Source organism: Callospermophilus lateralis, chromosome 13, assembly GCF_048772815.1.
Source record: "Callospermophilus lateralis isolate mCalLat2 chromosome 13, mCalLat2.hap1, whole genome shotgun sequence".
Taxonomy (NCBI): Eukaryota; Metazoa; Chordata; class Mammalia; order Rodentia; family Sciuridae; genus Callospermophilus; species Callospermophilus lateralis.
Genome location: NC_135317.1, coordinates 9,591,544 through 9,615,674, shown reverse-complemented (window position 1 = coordinate 9,615,674; position 24,131 = coordinate 9,591,544). Strand labels below are relative to the sequence as shown.

General features: G+C 34.0%; 1 protein-coding gene across 1 annotated transcript; it reads left to right on the top strand.

Moving 5' to 3' along the window:
- The first annotated feature begins 306 nt into the window (after positions 1 to 306).
- LOC143379534 (uncharacterized) lies at positions 307 to 22,737 on the top strand. Its single transcript, XM_076832141.1, is given in 5 exon segments — positions 307 to 423; positions 8,655 to 8,756; positions 9,157 to 9,296; positions 21,536 to 22,639; positions 22,641 to 22,737. Coding segments are annotated over 5 exon segments (1,560 nt in total).
- The last annotated feature ends 1,394 nt before the right edge of the window (positions 22,738 to 24,131 follow it).

Below are 24,131 nucleotides of genomic sequence, written 5' to 3'. Positions count from 1 at the left end.
AGGACTTTTCCAACCAGGGGCTCTTGGGTGAGAACTCTTCAATCCAATATACAAAAAGTATGAAATGTGTGGCTTCCACTATATGATCCAGTTTTTATCTCTGGGGATTGGCATTCATAGGAATCCATTTCTAGACTTCCTCATCAATGCTCAGGAAACCCAGATTCTGCTGCCACACAGATGATACAAAATCTATAGAGAGAATGCAAGGCACAATGAAAGCAAGAGAATAGTGGCTGTGCAGAGTTTTGAGACTGCATCTGTAGATTGGAATTGCAGACAAATTGGAAGAAGTTTCAAACAGCAATGGCTGTGGCTGGAACTGGTTTTTGTAGATGGGAACTACTCAGCAAAGTCTCTAGTACTGCAAAAATGAATCCTTCTATGGATCAGTTCATTTCTAAGTCTCCTCTGGCCAATCAAGTGAGAAATATATCAGCAGCTGACATTTTGGAAATTCTGTTCTCTTCATTCATGGTATCTTCAATCATGGCCTGAAGCTCAAGTGGACAGATTTGTTCTGAAAGCCTGACACCTCCCCATATTGTGTGGTAATGATTGCTGTGATCATCAAAAGAGAATCACAAATCCAGGTGTAATTTTTTTTTCATTTTTTCTGCATAAAATTTTGCTGATATATAGGAGAATGAGTTGCTTTTCCTTCCAAAACTTTCTGAGAAGCAGGGCCTCAAATTCACAGATCTAGAAATTATCTTTATTTTTTTTTCAGGTGTCAGAACATATCCTGTATATTTATTTTATTTTTCACATTCTCAATGCCAACTTTATTACTCAACAAAATAATAAACTGTTTCTCATTATATTTCAAATAGATGTATTATTTTTAGCTAATTTTTTCCAACACTAGATGGTACTGCTTATGAGACTTTTTTCAACAGTATTTTATATGAGAGAAAAAAAGAAAAGATTCACTTGACTCTGTGTAATAAACAATGCTCATTCCTGGCCCTTCTTTTTCTCCCATTAATACAAGTACCTTATTGGAAAGTATTTCAGTAGGGACTCCCCATTGTAGACTTGACAGGAAAATGTGTCCTCATGTCACTTTCATCCCTTCTCTTAGCTCAGGGGTTTCTGAGGTATCCACAGCTCTCATGTCTATGTACTTTGGAGTGTATTTGTGTCTTTGTGTCCTGTCTTTCACAGAGAAAGAAGACTGAAATCTGGTGTGAAAGTTATCCTGCAGTTTAAAAAAATCTCCTGATACATCCTGCAGATTAAAAAAATCTCCTAGTACATCCTTTATTTAAAGACACTTTATTTATTTTCTTAACTACTGACAAAACGGCTACATAAAAATGGGCATGCAGTTTTTTCTTTAACTTCCTCATTCTAACTCCTTGAATTAGAATCATGGTCCAAATTAATTTAACCCAGAATTAATATACCCAGAATTAACTTAACCATGTTATATGTTAGTTGTATTTTAAATGCTTTAGAACTTAAAGCATTTAAAACACAACATTTAAAATTAAAAAAAAAATGAATTTCCTAAACTTGTATTCTCTCCAAAATTGTACAGAGTTTTCTTTTTTATATACCTATAGTTTCTTGGGTCTTTTTTATTATTAGCTTATTGAAAAAATCTGTTCTCTCTCTTTTTTGGGGGGAAAGGCAATTAGGGATTTAACTCAGGGACACTCAAACACTGAGCCCCATCCCCAAGCCTATTTTTCATTTTCTTTAGAGTCCTGCTCACTTAGTTCCTTAGTTTCTTGCTGTGGCTGAGGCTGGCTTCCTCTCAATCCTCCTGCCTCATTCTCCTGAACTGCTGGGATTATAGGCAAGTACCACCACACCTGGTGATAAAAGCTATTCTAATAGTTGTGATTTGCATACAATTGTTCACAGTTTGACTTGTAAATCAAATCCCTGATTGAAGATTGCAGGGTCCAGTGTGTCATGTAGCAACAGAGATTGTGTGTTGCAAACATTTCCTGGGGATTAACAGACATGTTTTCTTATTAACCCCTTCTCTGCACTATTGCTTGGGATTTTAGCAGCCCATCAAGAATCTTGCACATCAATGGAAAATTACTGGTTTTTGATCTAGGGGAGATTTGCATGTGATCAGTAAACTTTATTCCCATAGTTTGAAGATTTAATTGGCCTTCTCTTTGGGGTCCTTCTGCATAAGCCTCTTGCCATTCTATTGCAGAGTCTTTATTATACATGAGGAAATTCGTTTCTTCCATTGAATGAAATATAATAAGAGATAAGACACTCAGTGATGAAAATTTTATATTCTGGAAATAATTGGCAGTTCTGGAATTTTTACAGGGGCAAGACTGAGATTGGAGCTCTTTGTTTGCTCAACACTCATAAAGGCATAAACCAAGTTCTTTGAGTTTTAACTTCTTTCTCCTGATCCTAGGAGTTAAAGCCCATGGATGTCCTATACTGAACATAGATAACTATCACTTTTTCAATCATCTTAGCACTTATGAATGTGTAGATCTTCAGAAAAAACTAAATTAAGACTGAAAGCACACACAAAAAAACTATTTAGAGTGTCATATATATGGTCCCAGTCTTACTCTTTGCAGGGTGACACATGCTGTTGGACTTTCTATTTCGATTATACAGCATATACTCTAAGGCTGGACTAAAGCCTAAGTCTATGATAGCTTTTTAAAATCATCGATTGGCAGGTATGTTTCCATTTGTGCATATATATAAATCTCTCCACTATTTTTTAATAGTTTGCCTTGGAGTGACTTGAAACATAATCTATGTATTAAATATATCTATGGATTGAGAGAGAGTAAGAAGCTCCTATTCTTGTATATTCCCAACATCACTCTCAATTAAGATATTCCTTTTATTTTTGTTGCTGGATTTAACCCCAGGGCCTTGTAGATTGTAGACACAAGCTACACTAGTGAATTCTGCCTCCAAGTCAGTCTTTCTTTACATTTGGCCATGTCATTCATTCACATGTAATATTGTTCTTGAGATGTTTAGACTTATGTTGGCCTTTCAGTTTGTGTTAAAAATACATAAATTTTATATACATATACATTAACTATTGGATTTTGCTTTCAATTATGTTTTCTTGATTTTTATTATTGCAAAATATTTTTCTCATTTAATTCAGAGCTTGGAAGTGAAATATGTGTAAAACATTTAATATAAATTTTAGAATTTTTGCTCTGATCTCTTCTTTCATTAAAAGTAAAATATGCTAACACTTTAATGGGTTATATTTTATATTTAGGGGGAATTTTACATCTTGCTAATGATGATTTTTATCATGTACACAAATGGTGTGCATGGTCAATTTTTTTCATGATCTTTTGTATATTTATTTGCATATTTTGTGTATTACTCTACATATTTTTGAATATATGTATATAAAATATCATATATATGTGAAATCTACATAAAATTAGTTGATGATTCACAATATAATTTTAACTGGATACATTATTATAAAAATGAGTTTTGGACTTTTTTTTTTAACCCACCTATTTCTCCTTATATCTTTCTCAATGTTCATTGTCTTTTCTTCATGTTCTATTTTTCAATTGTTTTGACCAATGCTTCCATTTTCTTATATGTTATCATGGTTCAGATATGAAGTAATTTTTATAATCATATTCTTCTGCTAGGTAATGATCATGTATTTTCAATATCCAGTTTTTTCAAAGAAATTAAAATTTTACTTTCTCTTCATTTCATGAAGATTTATTTGCTCCATGTGTTTATTGACACTTTTTAAATTTTGTCTCACAATGTGCTTTGATTTTGCCATTTTCTAATATCTAAAGGTATTGAGCTATTTTATGATTATCAAACCCTTATGTTTCTCCTTATAAACTGGCTATTGAACTCACTTCCATTTTTTTTATTAGAACTAAAATTGAATTCAGAGATATTTCCTCACTGAATCATATGCTTAGCTCTTTTTTAATGTTTTCCTTTAAGACAGGTTCCCACTTAATTTTTTAGGAAATTGCTACATTACTAAGACTGGCTTCAAACTCACAGTTCTTATTCCTCATTGATCCAAGCATCTGGGAGCATAGGCATGTGCTACCATGCATAGCTCTTACCTTCTCTTCATTGGCATCTGTGTTTTTGGTTGATAAGGCTAGCTTTAAACTTAGAATCATCCTGCCTTAGCCTCCTTCCATCCTTTTTTATATTTGAAGAATTTTTTTTCATAGGTGAGGAGGCAATTTGTTTTTTCCAATTTCTAACTTCAATTTGTACCCTTTAAATATATCATATCATAAATATATTTTATTTTAATATTTTCCATTTTTAAAGGTAGTATTTAAGTTTGGAAACAAATAATGATATTTCTGTCTTTTCATCCTTATTTTATTATTATTATTTTATTATTTTGAATGATTGAGGAAAGGTTTGCCATACTACTCAGCCACATTCATACTTTTTTTTTCTAAAATTATGTGTAATCATATAGCCTTTCTCTTCTACTGTTTCCCACCACATTTCATGAAATGAATCTTATCTTATTTAACAAGGCCAATACTGGACCAGCATTGAAACTATATAGATCAATGAATTATTACAAAGGGAACATACTACATAATCATTATTTCTATCAAGAAATAGAACATTAATGATGCTACAGAAAATACCTTCATTTCCTTTTACTTTTAGTATATCCTTCAATCTTCCTCATGGGAACTTCAATTCTTTTTTCCAACTATTTTTTTTTTAAATATTATTCTTTTGAATAACAAAACAAAATGAAAACAGAACTAGAATCATTTATTTATTTAATTGTACAAAAAATGGGTAGAATTAGGTAAAAGCTCACTTTGTAGAAAAACAAATCTGACAACAATCATACAACTTGATGCATTGTTGGTGGAGCAAATTTGAGGGTTATCCAGAAAAGAGAAGACATAGGTGCATCTCAGAATATAAGGGTTGGGGCATTGGGAGTTTAGTTATGAGAAATTATCTGAGCATAAAAATTTGTGGGATTGGTCAAAGGAACAATTGTGGTTATGAGTTACTGGAGAAAATCTGAGGAAGCTCAGATAGACCAGGTCAGGAAGTAGAGTCATAGTATATATAAGGTGGATGAACAGTACTTGGAGAGGAAGAAATTACAAGTCTAGAGAAAAAAAAAATTGTGTGGCATTCTACTAGAGCTCTAAAAGGAGAGAATCATGTGTGTGGCATACTTGTTTAATTACACCATTAACTCCAGGTTTTTAGGAATTTCCAAAAATGAGAACACTGGCATAAGTATTATGCTGTCACAATATTTCCTATCTTCTCCCACTTAGGATCCAAAATTTCTCATCTCTGCACCTTATACATCCTCAGCAGCTTCTTCTTTCTCCTCAGATCTATTCTCCTACCCCTAACCACTTTTTCTTCTGTCTTTTCAGTTTACCTTTTCTTACACTCTTTCTTCATTCAGATCTTTGAGTCTCAATTATACCATTTTCTCTATGGTTTTCTCTGAAATTATTGTGGAACTGGGCATAGGCCCATTGGAATCTTGGTTTTGCAGGGCCATGACTTAGGGGGCCTGGATGATAATAGGAGGTGTCAGATGCAGTCTAGTTTGGTGAAAGCAGAAGTTGCAGCTACCTATTTGAACATTATAAGAATATTTTGGTGTCAAAGAGTAGAATGTATGCGTATGTTGGTATTACCAAACTAATATCCAAAGTGTCTCTAAGATTTTACATGGCCAACGGAAGGGTTTTACAATTCTAATCCATTAGATGTTGGTAATTTTTAGTCTTTTTTAGATGTTTTGCCATTCTATTTTATGTTTTCCTTCCTGGTGGGTATGCCATAGTAAATTGGCTTTAGTATTAAGTTGCCTTAGTGGTAGGAATTTAAACTCTTACAAAAGTTGAATATTTTATTTTTTGTTAAGTGTATTTAGAGATATTTTGACTGTGATTTACTCTTTTGGTATGTCTTTTTTTCCTCACAAATATAACTGTTAGACCAGGACACAAGAAAAGACCATTGACTCCAATTAAAATCAAATTAGAACAAGTTTATTATATCGACTGGCCAGGCTGCCTCTCCCACCCAAAACTGCAGGAACAAGACAGCAGCTGCAGCTTTCCTGCAGCCCAGCTTTATAGTCCAGAAAGTTACACAAATGGGGGTTACAGATAACAAAACTCTGACAAGCATAACACAAATGGTAGTTTACATTTTTTCTGGCCCCATATCAGAATTTAGGAAGGTCATTAGAGCATCAGAGAAGGTCATTTTCTGGCCAGGGAAGGTGAAGGTTTGTGAGGCATCACTAAAGTTTCAGAGAGGGCTGCTATCTGGTCAGAAAGCCAGGCATGTGTGAGTTCAAGGCACAGGCATGCATTCCAAGAAGGTTCAGAATTTCCAGTAATTTATACTAAAGCCGAAATTATCTTTTCATGTCTTTGTGGTGAGATGGCTCCCAATTTTAAGATCAGGTTGGGTCTATCAATAATATCTCATTCATTCTGTTATATTCACTTTCCACTAAATATGTACTCTGCAAATATTTTTCTCCATTTTATGTTTTATTTGGAATCTCTGGGTGTACATTTTTCTAAATTTTTAAAAAATGGCCTTCAGGTATATAAATCCATAAAAATTTACAGGGAAATATCTTAAAAATTCAGTGGCTGAGAAAACCTATTCATGTAGATTCTCTCTTGCTGGTACTCAAGAAAGCACCAGACACAATAATTGTTAGAGAATGATCAAAACAGGCACAAAGAGTGAATAGAGTATTAGTAGTATTAGTTGAGAGAATCTAAAATTCCACAGGATTGGAAGAGTTTTTAAGGTTCTTGGCAAAAATATATAAGTCTTGCTCTATGGACATAACTCTGTCCTCTGCTCTGCACCTGGATACAATGTATGATGCCACTCTATCCATCTCAGTCACTTTTGTGGGTCTTTAATGTGTCTTGCTTCTTTCTGCTAGCCAAGTGTCACATCTTTTTTTTTTTTTTTCATCCACTATGTATGACATTTCCTTTTCTGTAATCTCTCAAATACTCTGTTGAAGGATAAACATTATCTCATTTGGGTATCTGCCATCTATAGTGCATCATATTCTGTGGTGTTTGAATGTAGTAACCTGTTGTGACCGCACCATGTTGTATAAATAAAAAAATAGTTTTTCTCTCTTTATGCTTTTGAAGGCTGCATCACCACAAGGAGAGAAGAGATGTTTATAACCACAGAAAAAATTACCATAAGCCACTAGAAGCTAGAATGATTCTCATTTAGAGCTTCTGGAAGAAGTGTGGCTATGCTAACAATTTGATATGAATACTATATCATGATAATAAAAAACCACCCATATGTATAAAAGAATGATTTTCTATTATTTTTAGTTTTCATATTTGTTTTTATTTTTATTAGTAGTAATAGGAATCCTGTAATTAATCTCAGAAATGTGAAAGAATGAGAAAGAAAGAAAGATGGCAAATTTGAGTGCAGTCTCAGTAATTTAGATAGAAACTAAGCAACTTGGGAGTCACTGTCTCAAATTTCAATTAAAAAAAATCAAACCTTCTGGAAATGCAACTCAGTGTTATAGTGCCCCTGGTTTAAATCCATATATATTTTTTTAAATCTCTTTAGGAAAAAAGACATCAGAGATCAGAACCTTAAACTAACTCTAGGTCTGTGTTTGCTCATTGGTGAAAATTGAAACCCTGGAAGAGGGACTATTTTCACACCCTCAGGCAGGCGAGTAAAGTGCAAGAATCTTTCAGAATATTTTTCTCACCTTCTTAGTATTCTCTCACTCATGACTTGTGGGGTTATACTTGCACAATGAATGTGGTTCACCAAATCTTGGAATATTTAACCTTGTGTGTCAGTTTTCTTATGAACTGTGGGATTTATACTGTATTCACTTGATTTGCTTTTTTATTGCTTCTTTTGTTATAACTCTGTGTCATGTAATTTAAGCATGCCCAAATACCTAAGTGTTTTATAATAGGTTGATATTTAAAATTTTTAGTTTATTAATTTTAAAATGAGTTGTGTTATTGTAGTCTGAAAAAGTAAATATATATAAAGTACTTGTTTTAAGGCTTGCTTAAATAATAAGAATATAGACAGTTCTGAAGGCTGCCATTTAAGTAATATGTGGGCTGTTAGAATTTTTCGTGTGTCTAATTTATCTCATGTATGTTGTACACATAGAGGTGACCACTGTCCTATGAGTCTTTTTATTACTTATAAGTTTACTATGCATATCTCAAGTATCATTTTTTAGTTTTTATGTACTTTTTTGAATAGGCAATAACTTATTGCAACTCTTATTTATACATTAGAATTAAGTTGGAACTTTTTTCTTTACCCTTTTTTGCTTCAGAATTTTGCTTCACAGGTTCTGCTCTTTGGGTTTCATTATACCACATTTATTCACCAATTCCACTGCTGATAACTAATTATTGGGGCTGGGAATATAACTCAGTTGTTATAGTGCTTGCCTTACATGCATATAGTCTTGACTTCAATCCCCAGCAATGCATAAAAAGTATCATACTGAATGGTTGATGTCACTCTTCTATGTGAAACCCTGCTCTTATAAATCTCATTAGAACTTGTGCATATTAAAAAACTGTGTCAATGATAATATAGTTGATATGAACTATATTTACTCATTTTTATTTTAGGAACCATTGACATTCAGGGATGTGATCATTGATTTTTCTGAAGAGGAGTGGAAATGTTTGGACCCAGATCAGCAGACTTTATATTGTGATGTGATGTTAGAGGTCTGTAGAAACCTGGTCTTTGTGGGTAAGCATAAACTTCCTTCAGAATTTCTAATTCACTGTCATTATTTATTTATTTAATTTGTAGAATGTCTTTTGGCAGCTTGTATTCTGCTTGAAAAAGTTTTAGATTCTTGATTTTATGATGAAGATTGAGAATTTGTTGATGTAGAAAAGAAAATGTTTAAGATTTTCTATGTGGACTCTCTCTCATCCAATGTGGAGGTCTACAGAACAAGGTAGAGGAGAGTGTGGCTCTGGAGTCACTAATCAATACCTCTGGAGACCAAGCAGGAACCAGGTCTGATTTTATTGTACAGTTACCATGTATATATATACTCAGGCAGTAACTAAGATTAGAGGCAGACACCAATGCAATGTCTGCTAACTGTTCTTGCAGCTACCAATTGAGGAGTGGTCCATGGAGCCACGGAGCCATGGAACAAGTGCAGGGACTGCAACAAAGTCATTTGGAATGGAAAAGACTACTGCCGTGGGAGTAGACAAATTGTTACAGACTGAGCATTCTGAATACTCTGAGTGAGCAAAGCAGCGGCAGCAGTTGTGGTGGTAATGGTGGCTACCAGGGCAATAATCCCAGCAATGATGAGGTAATTGCAAGCCTTGCCCAGTGTGGGTCTCATTCAGAAGATTCTTCATCTCCATGTCCCATGGACTCGTTCATTCTCTGGACAGATTCACGGAAAGCCAGATTACTTGGGGCACTCTGAGGATAAATATACATTTAGCTTTCATAACAGGGGTTAGGCAATTTGTGAAACAGCAGGATGTATTGGCTGCACAAAGAATCTCTGTAAGAGTGATATTTATGCCATAAGTATTATTGATTATTAGCATGGCAAAGAGTGACATCACAGAAGCTTGTGCATAGTGGGTATGGATATAGTTTGGCACAAAGGCAAATCCATGGTCAGGGTCTGAACTCAATATAGACTGATTCATCCAACTGACTGCTGCCCATTTGATTGGTCTAGCAGCTAGTAATATTGGTGTGGTATCCATCATACCATAGTGTTTTTCTGCATAAAAATTTGTAATGTCTGGTCCCATGTAGCAGTTGCTGCAGTAGCCCATCTGGTTTGGGGACACATCAGTTACATTGCACAGGGTTGCACCTGCCCAGGCACAGATGTTTTTCTTCCTGAGAGAAATTCCTCTTATCAAGGAAATAAGATATGGCAGTGACACATTGATTCCATGGGATGCTAAGATTATCTGAAGGGGGCTTTCCAAACAGTATTTTTGGCCATGTTGGCATAAGAGTTTCTTACATTTGCCATGGGGGAATCTATAGGTATAGATAGCATTAACTATAACTATAAGCTCAGTGAGAGATAGCCCAACATATGACTTATCATACTTATGAACAATAGTTTCAGTGGTAAGAGCAAAACAGAGGGGACTGCCTGGAGTATAGGTCTCATTATCTACTACATAGAAACAAATGGGCAAAGTAGGTATAGAAATGCTGATATTCCATGGTATGGCAATCTCCTTAATGGATAACTAAGGATAAATAATGTTGGAATTATTAGGGAAGAGATTGAGTAAAGCCTCTTAAGAATTAGCCACTGCTAAAGGTGGTAGCCTAGTGACCAAAGCACAATTTACCTCATGAGAGGCTTCACTGTTACTAGTGAGCATTAGCATACTAGGACCATTGTCATAGGCCCAGGGATGGAGTAACCATCAGGCAAAAAAGGCAATCTGGTGGCTTGTTCAACAAGACATTCATATCACCCCAGTTTACTTTACTTGAGGACCATTTGTGTTACTGAGTCTTTTTTTTTTAAAGAGAGAGAGAGAGAGAGAGAGAGAGAGAGAGAAAGAGAGAGACAGAGAGAATTTTTTTAATATTTATTTTTTAGTCTCGGTGTACACAACATCTTTGTTTGTATGTGGTGCTGAGGATCGAACCCGGGCCGCATGCATGCCAGGCGAGTGCGCTACCACTTGAGCCACATCCCCAGCCCATTACTGAGTCTTTTGTTTTTTAGTTTTTTCCTCCAGAGTTAGTTCCTTAATTTCCTTGGTCCATGGCTATGGGAGTCCAAGGCTTGACTTTCTGGCAGGCACACAGGTGGGGTGAGGCTCCTGTTAACATATGTAAACCCGCGACCCATGGTTAGATGGGACCAAGGACCATCCTTTGCATTTGTTGTCGGATCATTCCATGAGAACTTAGGTAGATGGGAGGGCCTCAAGTGGGGGAGGGGGCAATGCTTATGGGCTGCTATTTCTATAGAAAATTTTGAAGTTGAAAAAAATTTTAAGCAAATAAGATTCTCTTCAAGGAATCACTAGGTGACTTGGTATAATTTTACCCCTCTGTTATGTAGTATTCTTTTTGATTCCTTGTTTGTTCTTTCTACGATGCCTTGAGTCTAACTATTTAAGGGGATCCCAGTTAAGTGCTGTATATGCCAATCATTGCAAACTGCTTGAATGTCTTGCTAGTATAGGTTGGCCCATTGTCTGTTTTAATAGACATGGGGATATTTATGATTCCAAATCATTTAAGTAGATGGGAAGTGACCTTTTTGTGGTTTCTCCTGTGGAGGCTGTGTTGACTCCACAGCCTGAATAGACATCAATAATTACATTAATATTTATTAAATTTCCCAAAGGAGCAAAAAAAATGGGTGAGATCCATTTGCCATAAAACATTAGATCTTAACTCTTTGGGATTCACTCCATCAGGTTGTAAAGGGCCAATGGGGAGAAAAGATGCACATTTTTTTGCTGTACCTGACTAGCTATTTACAAGCTTTTTTAGTCCTGCTTTTATGCCATTGCCATGTCTGAGGCTGAAAAGATGCTTGAGTTTCTTTTGTCCCTATATCCTGGGTGGCCAAAATCCATTCATCCATTGTGTCATTGCATACCAGTGCCACTGCTGCCCTATGTTCCATATTTAGTCAATCCCAGATAAATTCCTTGGATAAGGCTGCCCTACCTCTTTCATGAGACACCTTCCCTTTTACCTCTTTGTCCTGTCAATAAACTGTGGCAAGTCCTCAGTGGCTTTCTACCTTAAGCCATGTATAGAAGCCGTACCTCCCCCAACTGGTAACTTTCTCCAGGCTCTCAGAACACAGAGGCACACCAGATAGAAATAATTCGGTGGGCTTTTAGCCTATACCACAAGGGAACTCTAGATTCCCTCTCCCTGCAAGCTTTTAGCTGGGAGGTCAACATTCGTGATATAATTGTGATCCCCCTGATGTTCAAATTCATCTTAGAAAAATGCCTTACAAATCAAAACTGTTGCAGGCTCAAGAGATGCTCTGGCTTGGTCTTTCCAGTCTTGAGGGCAGCTAAGTTCAAGACTAAGTGATTTGAGTATTTGATCTGCAAGGGTCTCATCTTCTTTAGTCCATCGTTAACTTTTTCAGGGCACCCAATGCATGTGGATACCAAGTTGCAGGGTGCTGTGGTGTGGGTGCCATGTTGAGTGGGAAGGGTTTTATTCCCTTACCTTGATGTAGGGATAAATGAGGCAATGCAGTGTAAATAACAGGAAACAGTTTTATTTGGCTGCAATCAGGTTCAGAGAGTACAGCATTTACTGCAGTCAATCAATCCCCTGAACCTCAAGTTCAGGTAGTTTCAGAGTTTTATACGCAGAATGTAAGGGGAAAGGCTCAGATGTTCACTGTCTTAAGAAGTTCACATAAAAGCTGTTTTTTTCACTGTTTAGGGCAAGTTAGCCTTCAAGTACAACACCTGAGAAGGGGAGAGCTTCTTCTTCCCTTTCTTTTCTCCCTTGCCAGGTCTTACCTTATCTTAAAAATGTTGACATCTCTGTGAAGCCCCACCTCAAGGCCAGCCTAGTTTGCACATTTTTACAAACTGTTATAGTGGATATGCTTGTGAAAAACTAGTAAAAACTAGTAAGGGCGTGTCCAGCATTTGGAGTGCTGGTATCTTTTTGGCCAGTGGCCAAAGTAAAAGGGAGCAACATGAAAATAGGATGTTTATCTACATGGAACTCTTTTCCAGAGACTCTTTTGCTGACAGCCCTAAAATCAGTCATGGAGAAGATTTCTGGAGAAGCCAAGCTAAGACTTTTCTGTGGAGAAAGTGGGTGCCACTTCATCTCTTGTCTTTCATAGGTTTTCAAAAGGATCTCTGGCCTCCAGGAATGGGTTTCTGGAAGATGATTGCTGGGATCTGTCTGGTGGCCTGATCATTTCCAAAATGTCATAGTCCTTTGCTGGCTCTGGCATTGCCTCATAATGAGGCAGTTGCCATTGACTGAATATAAAATATAATCTTTGCCTGTCTGTAGAAGATACACTTGAACTATTTGTGATCACCTCTTTCTGCACCATGAAGGCTAGAGGTACCATTTTCCATCTGTCTTCCTCCTGCAGATTTTGAGGTTCCTTGCTTTGAAGTAGTTTCTCATCTCTGCTTTCCAATGCCTGCTGTGGAGCAAGTGCAGGGACTGCAACACATGACCTCATTCCCAGGACTGTGCCTACAGGTTAAGCGGCCTGCCACTCATATTTCTAGCAAGAGGAGAGTGGCCTGCCACTCAGACGCCCTTAATGTATGCCACGTATGAAGAACTCCATGCACTTGTCCCCACAATTTTCCTTTTTATGTTTAATCTATATTTGCAAAATAGTGCTCACAATCTGGTGATTAAAAATCGTTCAATGTATTTTAGTCTTTCATTTTAAAAAAACAAAAGAAAGAAAAAAAGAAAAGAAAAATAATTGTATAGAATCTTCTATAATATCTTCTTTTTCTTTTTTTCTAATTAGAATAGCATTAAGAAACAGGCAGAGTTACCAAAAAAATGACAAAATGAGGCATATTTTGTTTTTTAACAAACATGTCTTGCTTTCTCTAAGTCATCTCATGCCGCAGTCTGGCTGGGCACAAAAACATGAGCCACTCACAGCTTTGTAGATTCAAACAGCAATTCTTTATTCCCGATCTCACACCGGTCTTCTACAAACACGTTCTGGGGAAATCCACGTTGTCTGCCCAAATCCACCTCCACTGGGCTTCTGTCTCAAAAATAGTGTCTGAATCCCATGAGAACTCAAGGGGAACTCAAGCAGCAGGATATGCCCTATTCCCAGCAGGAATAACCTGGATTGTCCTAAACTGGGAACGCCCTAAATCCAAGCAGAGCCTTAAACCCTAATCCGCCCTAAACCCGGATCCGCCTTGGTCCTTGAGCAAGGTCACCTTACATGCAATGTCACTGCAAAATGTCCTATTTCCACGAGTCATTCCACTAAGCAACATGGGGTATGCTGGCAAGGAAATTGTCATACGTACTTGGCTAATGGCTCCCAGCAATCTCATCTTTGGCTATTCTTTTTCTCCTCAAAAGAGTAATTTTGTAATTTCAAGAGAAAAGTGATAGTAGCTCTATATCCAACTGTGTAGAAATTATTGAAGCAAAGTATAAGATAAGATGTCCATATGTCAAAGAGCAAGTCACATTTTAAAATGTTAATTGAGAAGCTAAAATCTAACAGAAATTATTTTTCAAACCTAGGTTTCTTTCTTTTGTATTCATTAAAGAGCATACCCTCCTCTATGTCTACCATGATTCCCAATTCTTTAATCTACTTCTTTTTCTCCAGTGATCTCCCTACATTAAAGTTTAAAAAGTACTCCCTAATGCCTGTGAGGATTTGCATAATGCCAGATGTTTATTTATCTTGGGGGACTCCCTAGAAAATCTGCACAAATTTCTGAATATCTGTAGGTTAAAACTTTGTAATATATCAATATCACAGAAGAGTTTCTTTACTATAATTTAAATATTTATTCACTCAATTTTTATCAGAGCTTTTTATGAATACTTACATGGATTTTCCATGAAATTTTTTTTCTGCTATGTAATGAATAGCAATGATTCACAATATCTGCTTTTAGTAACTATATAATATAAGTATAGCTGATAAATGTGGTTTAAGGAAGGATTTCTGGGGCTGGAGCTGTAGCTCAGTGGCTGAGGGCTTTTCTTGTACAAGTGAGCCACAGGATTTAATCTTTCGTACTCCTTAAAAACAGACACACAAAATAACAGGATTCTGTCTATCTATAACAACAAAAGCTTTAAAAAAAGAATTTTTAAAGTAATAGAGTTAATCAGAATTTTGTAGATTATGTTTTCTCTAATTCTTGTCTCTTTTTGAGTTCCACTGTTTAGAGTAGCTGTTGGTCAGTAGATTTTCTCACATCAGTAACTATATATATATATGTTATAACTGAATAGAAATTCTCCTGACTTTTTACTTGAAGACAATATATGTTGAAATAAAAACACATGTTAACCATGTGCCCATTTTTAATAAAGTTATATATGCTTTTACTTACATGTATAAATATTGCCCCTGTTTTGTTTATGATTTGAATATAGTGCCTTGATTGTTTGCTCTGTTCTTGTGATTATTCATATAATTCATCTAAATTTTATTATATAAATACATATATAGACATATGTATGTATATTTGGGAGTGAACTCAGGGGTGTTATAATACTGAACTACATCTCCAGCACCCTTTGATTTTGGAAAAGATTCCTGCCAAGTTATTGAAGCTGAATTTGCATTTCCTTTCTTCAGTCTTCCAAATAGCCAGAATTACTAGAAAGTTTATCATCTGTATATAGATAAATCTGTTATTTTGTCTAGGAGTAAGATTTTAGCATTTAATTATAAATATTTTCACAATTTTGTTTATCTTTTATATATTATAAAATTATAATTTTCATCAAAACCATTAACTTACTTTAAATTACCGTTCTATGTTTTAAATGTATTGTTCAGTAATGTTGATTCAAATTATTTTGTAGGATATTTCCAAAAAGTTTGTATCACGTAAAAGTAAAATTCATTTTCCCCCAAAAAAGTACTTATTTGGCTCTCATCTTTCCATTCCTGATGTCATTCCTTTTGGCTCATTTTTTGGTACATTAGAAATATCATAAGTAGAATCATATGGTATTTGTCTTTTTGAGAATGACTTATTTCACTTATCATACTATGCTAAATGTTGATCATTGTAGGTATTACATAATTTCTTATCTTTGTAAAGCTTGAAAACTTTTTTTGGAGGGAACACTGGGGTTATAATTCAGGAACACTTCAACCACTGAGCCACATCCACATCTAAGTTTTGTACTTTATTTAGAGAGAGAGTCCCACTGAGTTTCATAATACTGTGCTGTTGAAGCTGGCTTTGATCTTGTAATTCTCTGGTCTTAGCCTCTTGAGCTGCTAGAATTTTAGGCGTGGTCTCCAGTACCCAGCTAAGTTTGAAAACTTTTCCTATTTCATTCCAAATTGCCTTTATGCACTCATGTGAAAGAACATTTGATTGGCTGTCCACATTTTCTCCATTAAATGTTGTCATAATAAGCATAGGTCTATAATAAGTTTTAATTTGAGCATCAAATTGAGGTCTTATTGATGTACTCTCAGTTTTGTTATGTGTAGCTTGTTCATCTAAATTTGTGTTAACATAAAACTGCTTAATATTATAGTTTCATTATTTTTATATCAGGAAGCAGTTTAAAAATTTTTTAATATGTTAATTAATTATGTACCCTGGATACTACACAACTTTAGAAAAAATAACTTACTTTGTTTTTGCAAAAATAATATTGGGCATTTGATAATTATTACATGGACTTATTAGACGATGTTTTGTTTTACAAACTTTATTTATTTATTTATTTATTTATTTATTTATTTATTTATTTATTTATTTAGTATTACAGGTGTTTTACTTCTGAGCCAAATCCATAGCTCTTCTTTTTTGGGTTACTGTGGATTGATGTCATGGGCACTCATCTCCTGAACCTCATCCGAAGCCCTATTTTGTATTTTATTCAGAGACTTGGTCTCAACCTGTTTTTTGAGTTTCTTGCTTTTGATGAGGCTGGCATTGAACTTTAGATCCTCCTGTCTTACCTCCCATACATCCGGGATTACCGGCATGTGCTATCATTCCTGGCATACAGCCTTTGTTTTATTTTAGCTTGAAACCTCTTTCTAAGTTACTTATGTCCTTGCTAAATTGTTGGAACTGGCTTTGAATTCATATTTTTAAATTTTTAGTTATTACTTACATTTTTAATTTTCAACTAATTATGTTAGAAAGAGATTTCAATGTTCATATAATTCTATTAAAATTTGTTTTGTGTTGTTAAACTAGTCTTCATTGGATAATGGTCCATAAACTACTGAGAAAATTTCCTCATTAACCCTAATTTGTTCATAATATTTTTTGAAGTTTTCTAATCCCTGAGTAGTATTCCAATTCTATTTTATTCTTTTACATTATTTGGGGATAGATGTCTTTTATTATGACTGTGTTTCTTTTTATGATACTGAATTTCTTCGGTGTTTCTGTTCTATGTTTGGGAAATATTAGTTACATATGTATTTACTACTATTATAAGTCCAAAGATTGGCTATATTTATCCATATATAATATTTTCTTCTCTCTGATTATCTTATATTATTATCATTTTTGCAATTTTTAAGTGTAGCATTCCTTTCTTTGCTTTTTTTAGTCTATATGTGATCATAAATCTAAAGAGAACCTTCCATTGATTTAGATCTGACATTGTTACCATATTATTGTGTTTACTCCTGTTGGTCATTTTTTTTTTTGTTGTGATTAGTGTTTCATAATTGTTTATTTATATTTAAATTCCTGATAAAGAAGAACTTACTACTGTAGCTTTGCAAATTTTATTGATGTCTTATAGTTTTGTCAACTATTAATTAAACTTCCTTAACTTGTGTTTCATAGATCAGTGTGTTTACATGACTTGTTATGATTTTCTATTGATGTCAAGCTGCTTTTCTACTTTATACCAATTCACAGATATTTATGATAATTTCATGATTTATTGTTTCAAATTTTATAAGCAGAATTATATATTTTATCTACCACAATTTCAGTAAAATAAAATTTATATTTATATTTTTGATTTTTCCACAAAATCTTTCAAATAATAATTTTTTTGCCAGTTTATTATATTGGAAGGATTTTGTTTAGTATTTCTTTTAAACCAGATCTAAAAGTGAGGGAATTCTTGAGCATTTATATATCTTATAGTATTCTTGGTTGATTTCTTTTTTTTTTCATCACACATGACTATATACTCCAATTCCATTCTGGATGTCTTCTGCTAAGAAATTAACCCTCAACCATATATAAGTATCTTTGTAAATAAAATGTATTTTTTTAGTCCTATCAAAAACAAATCTGAAAAGTTTTCAAACTTTGATTATGAATGCTTCATGTTAAATCATTTAATTGATTTTCTAGCATTTGATATCTTTTTCTCCACACATTTCTAATGTACCAGACATTGTTTCTTTAAAAATATGTATAGTATATTTCTACATTTTCTATTGATATTTTTTTTTGAATTTCATTCAATTTTCTTCATTGTTAAATCTTTCATTAAAAATTTTTTAAGTAGTTATTTGGCATTGCTTAATTAACAATTCTCAATTTCCTTACTCTCAAATAACAATGTATTTTGTTTGAGTCAATTTTCTTTTTTTTTTTTTTTTTTTGCATGTGCTATTATTGTCATTGGAATTTTTTTTCCATTTCACATCCCTTTGAAATACTTCACTATGGTAATTTTGGGAAATGTTTGGATGTTAGTAAATAAACAATAATAGATCAGGTGCAATGATATATAACTGCATCATTTAAAAACTGTGTCATTAGAATTGTAATTTTGAAATGAGCTTCAGGATCTTAAGAAATCTGGTCTCAAGTTATTTAAAAAGTATACATATAGAAAGGTTTGTGTATGTGAGTGTGTGTGTGTGTGTGTGTGTGTGTGTGTGTTTTGCAGGGGATCAAACCCAGGGCTTTGTGCATGTGAAGCAACTACAATACCAACAGAACTATATTTCCAGCCCATTTCTGACACATTTTAGTTAGATACAGAATATGAAAAAAATTGAACTGGGAGGTTTTAATTTAACATTGTTGTGGTAACATTAGTCAGTTTGAGTCTTGTTCTCCTCTGTCTTTCTTTGATTTTTCAAGATGATTTTTGAAGTTCTTTTTTAAAAATATTTATTTGTTAGTTTTAGATAGGCACAACATCTTTATTTTAGTTCTCTTATGTGGGACTGATGATTGAACCCAGGGCCTCATGCTTGCCAGGCAAGCCCCCTGCCACATAAGCCACATCCCAGCCAAATATTTGAAGTTCTTAAAATTTTGTCATAATTTTGATTTAAAGCTCATATATTTCTTGAGTAAGAATGGCCTTGAATTATACTATTCTTTGGTTATTCCTACCCCCTCAATTCTGTTTTATGTATTTGAAGAGTATATTCAACACAGGGTAGTAATGAATAATTTGGTATTCAAATTTCTTTCAGGTATGTCTTCTCATCAAAACCAAGGATTTTCAGAAGAGCAGAAAATAAAATATGTTTTGCAAAAATTGATTAAAGAAAGGTATGGAAACTATATTCAGTTTTAAACAAGGAATTGAAATTGTGGAGAGAGGGAAGATCAAAAATCTGTCTTAATGAACAAAACAAATGAATTGTGATTATTTATAAAAATTCACTGTCAGCAGGTTATGTTATTACATAACACCTCAGAAGACTGACTATTTTCAATTACAAAACTACAACAATACAATTGCTATTATTCAGTATTTTGTATAAAACCTGTCACAATAAACAAGATTTTCAAATATACACATATGTGCAAAGCTTACAGGCTATTATGAATCTGTATTTTAAAAAATAACCTTCAGGAAAAGAAACACATAACCAGTTTACTCAGGTTTATATATATGTTTAGAATGAAAATATGCATTTTAATAAAAGAAATCAAACCAGTAACAAATACTGATTAATTAGTTGTACTTTGAAACTTTTAATGATCTGTACATGAGCGTGCATTAGATAAAAGTCTGCAGATTATTAATATAAATATTTATTTATAATTTTAGTGACCCTGGAAGCAGTCTTGGTATACTTTCAACACTATTTAAGGCTCATACATCAGCAGAATCATTAAATGTCATGTTGCATGAAGCACCCTGCAACAGAATTTTCTTGATTAGAAGGTGATGACTCACCTGAGAAAATTAATGTCTGAAATAATTATAAAAGGAATAAGAGAGAGAGCCAGAAATTATTTTCAGAAATATGGAGTGCCTGATAGATTTTCTAGAGCTGAAACACAATGACTAGAAAATGACTATTTTTTTATTTAAGGGAGAATAAATCAAAGAAATAAGTGTAATTTCTATTTTAAATACATATTGTTAAGATTTAAGTGGACACAATATCTTTATTTTACATTTATGTGGTGCTGAGGATTGAACTCAGTACCTCAGGCACACTAGGCGAGCACTCTACTACTGAGGAACAACCCTAGCCCCTGAAAGAAGTGCAATTTCAATGACAGGAAAACTGCTGCAGAAAGGTTAATTGACATATGGGCAAGACTCACCCATCTGTGTGAGGATATGTTGCTATGTGGTTTCATCAGATCATCCCATCTCCACTGTAGTACTAAACATAGAGCTAGGTAGAATATCACATGTGATGGGCAGTCTCAAACTAGCAAAATTTTCACTCTGGGTTCCCAAATACCAGATTTTTCTGCTGGATGGCTTCCATAATTAATTTTTTAATTTCACACACAGTACACTGATATTTTTCAGCACTCCTATCTGACTTGCACTGCCTCATCTTCTATTGCAACTGGACTCCAAGATGAAATCCAAAAATATTTGTGCTTTTTGTGGTTTTGAGTGTGGTAGAGTAAGTACTTATTCATATCAGAATGATTTTCTTCAAGTGTCAGGCCCAGAGACTTTCTGGATCCTACATAAATCTCGAGTAAACTTAGTACTGTGGCCTTTAGATTATGCTGATGCCCTAGTACTAATTACCTGGATATTCCAAAAAATTTTATTGAAAAAATTAAAAGAGTCATCTACTCATTTCAGTGAGTTAGTTACCCACAATAATTTTTTCTACCAAGAGTCACTGTGATAGTTAATCTAGCTGAAAATTTGAGAAGCCTAGCTGAGATGCAGCTCACAATGTAGCCTCATGGGGGCTTCTGCAGAATGTTGGTGCTACCACCTTGGCCCCACAACTGCAGAGGACCCTGCCAACCAAAAGCAGGTGTTAGTGTGTAAGGGATAACATGGCATTGCAGGGAGGTGGGGGCATCAGTTGAGATGATAATGGGCAGCTGCACATATGTCACTCAAATTTAAGGTCCAGTAAGGGCCTTTAAATTGTGTGCAGAGCATTTTTGGAATTATATCCTTTTTCTAAAAAAATGAAAAATTTGCTCTGGCGTCTATTTCATTCTTTAGGTAGTAACAAGTATATTTAAAAATGTAACATTGAGTAATATTCACCAATATTTTTGTTGACTAGAGATTAAAAAGTAAAAAAGAAATCTCTTACTGTGTTCAATCTGATAGTTACTTTACAAAGAAGGATGCAATGAACAGTTTCTCCTTGTGCCAATGCATAGACTTTTAAAGAATATGAGATGATTTGTATTTCTTACTCTTTTTAATCTAAATGTATATATATACTTGGAGAGACTTCTATATTATAAAAAGTCTTTTAAACCTTCAGACAGGTCACTACCTAATATATATATATATATATATATATATATATATATATATATATATTTACTGTAAAACTACAAATTCTCTATAACTAATAAAAATTTAATTCTTTTTTAAATCACAGGAAACATCTTCGTGATCATTTAAAGAAGCTTTATAAAGATAAAAGTGAGAATGTTTTTAATTCATTCTCAAAATTTATTAATTCAAGTTTTCATATTCAAAGAAATAAATATAAATATAAGGATTATGAAGGAGCTTTTAATAAGACTACAAGTAATACTAAACAACAAAAAATTTTTACTGTAGAGAAACCATACAACTGTAAAGAATGTGGCAAAACTTTTAATCAAAGATCACATATTATTCAACACCAGAGAATTCACACTGGAGAGAAACCATACAAATGTAAAGAATGTGGCAAAACTTTTCATCAAAGATCACACTTTACTCAACACCAGAGAATTCATACTGAAGAGAAACCATATAAATGTAAAGAATGTGGCAAAGGTTTTCATCGAAAATCACACTTTACTCATCACCAGAGAACTCATACTGGAGAGAAACCATATAAATGTAAAGAATGTGGCAAAGCATTTACTGTTCTGTCCAGCCTTAATGTTCACAAGAGAACTCACACTGGAGAGAAACCATACAAATGTAAAGAATGTGGCAAAGCATTTACTGTTCTGTCCATCCTTAATGTTCACAAGAGAACTCACACCGGAGAGAAACCATACATATGTAAAGAATGTGGCAAGGCTTTTACTGCTAGGCAAAACCTTATTGTGCACCAGAGATTGCATACTGCAGAGAAACCCTACAACTGTAAAGAATGTGGCAAAGGTTTTCATCGAAGATCACACTTTACTCAACATCAGAGAACTCATACTGGAGAGAAACCATATAAATGTAAAGAATGTGGCAAAGCTTTTACTGTTCCGTACAGCCTTACTCTTCACAAGAGAACTCACACTGGAGAGAAACCATTCAAATGTAAAGAATGTGGCAAAGCATTCAATGGTCTCTCCAAACTTAATGTTCACAAGAGAACTCACACTGGAGAGAAACCATACATATGTAAAGAATGTTGCAAGGCTTTTACTTTTAGGCAAAACCTTATTGTGCACCAGAGATTGCATACTGCAGAGAAACCATACAAATGCAAAGATTGTGGCAAAGCTTTTAATCAAAGATCACAAATTACTAGGCACCAGAGAATTCATACTAGAGAAACCATACAAATGTAAAGAATGTGGCAAAGCTTTTCATGTAAGATCAAACCTTAGTAGACACCAGGGAATCCATACTGGAAAGAGCCCATAAAAATGTAAGGAATATGGTAAAGCTTTTATTGGAAGAGAAGGCCTTACCCAACACCAAGGAAGTCATACTTATACAGGAAAGGTTATACAAATGTAAAGAATATGGCAAAGGTTTTTATTATAATTCAAGTGCTTTTATGCATGAGAGGATTCGTACTTGAGAAAATCTTTACAACTCAGAGTAATGTAAAAATAACTTATTGTGTTATCATTCCTTATTAATCCCTAGAAAATTTATACTGAAAGATGAGTTCAAATTGCAAAACAAAAAAAAATAATGGCAAAGTTTTTAATCAAAGCCCAACATTTTTAAAATTTCAAGGATATTACAGTTGTGCTTAATCCCTACAAATGTAAAGAATGTGATAAAAAAAATTTTTGAGAGGTGTGTGTGTGTGTGTGTGTGTGTGTGTGTGAGAGAGAGAGAGAGAGAGAGAGAGAGAGAATTTTTTTGACATTTATTTTTTAGTTTTTGTCGGACACAACATCTTTTTTTGTATGTGGTGCTGAGAATCGAACCTGGGCCGCAAGCATGCCAGACATCACGGCCAAGCTACATCCCCAGCCCCGTGATAAATTTTTTAATGAAAGTTTATACCTTGCAAGTCTCCAAGTATTTAGAATTAAAAAGAAGCTCTATACTTGCCAAGACTATATCAGAACTTTATTCAAATTTAAAAAATCATGCTCTATCCAATATTAAATCATATGCTATCTGTAGAGAATCCTGTAACATGCATAACTTAAATTGCAGTAAAATATGTTGTATTGAGAAAAACGTTCACATATGAGAACTAGAGTGACATCTTTATGGTCCATTTATTTCTTAAATATGAGAATTATCTGAGAAAATTTCTGAATTTATAGAGACTTCTTAATGGTTGCTTAATTGATGTGAAAGAAATAAAGAAATACATATAAAAATAGTGCAGATAGCTCAGTCTTGAAAAGATATTTGAGTGTAACAAATATCAAATTAAAAAACAAATTAAAAAACACACTCAAGTCTTGAAAACTAGATAAAAATGTCGTTTTTCTCTAGGTAATATTATCAATAGTATAGGTGTCATTAATGAAAAATTTTTTTAAAGATAGAGAATTTTTTAATATATTTTTTTAAGTTTTTGGGGGACATAACATTTTTTATTTCATTTTTATGTGGTGCTGAGGATCAAATCCAGCACCCTGCACATGCCAGGCAAGTGTGCCACTGCTTGAGGCACATCACCAGCACCAGAAAATTTTTAATCTGAATTTTTGTTGTGGTGGTGGAGGAGATTAAAACCAGGGCTACTCCATACTAGGCAAATGCTCTGCCACTGAGTCATATCTTCGGCTATTATTTTTTTCTGTAGTTGATAGTATATAACAGTGAATATTTCTCAATGTTTTTAA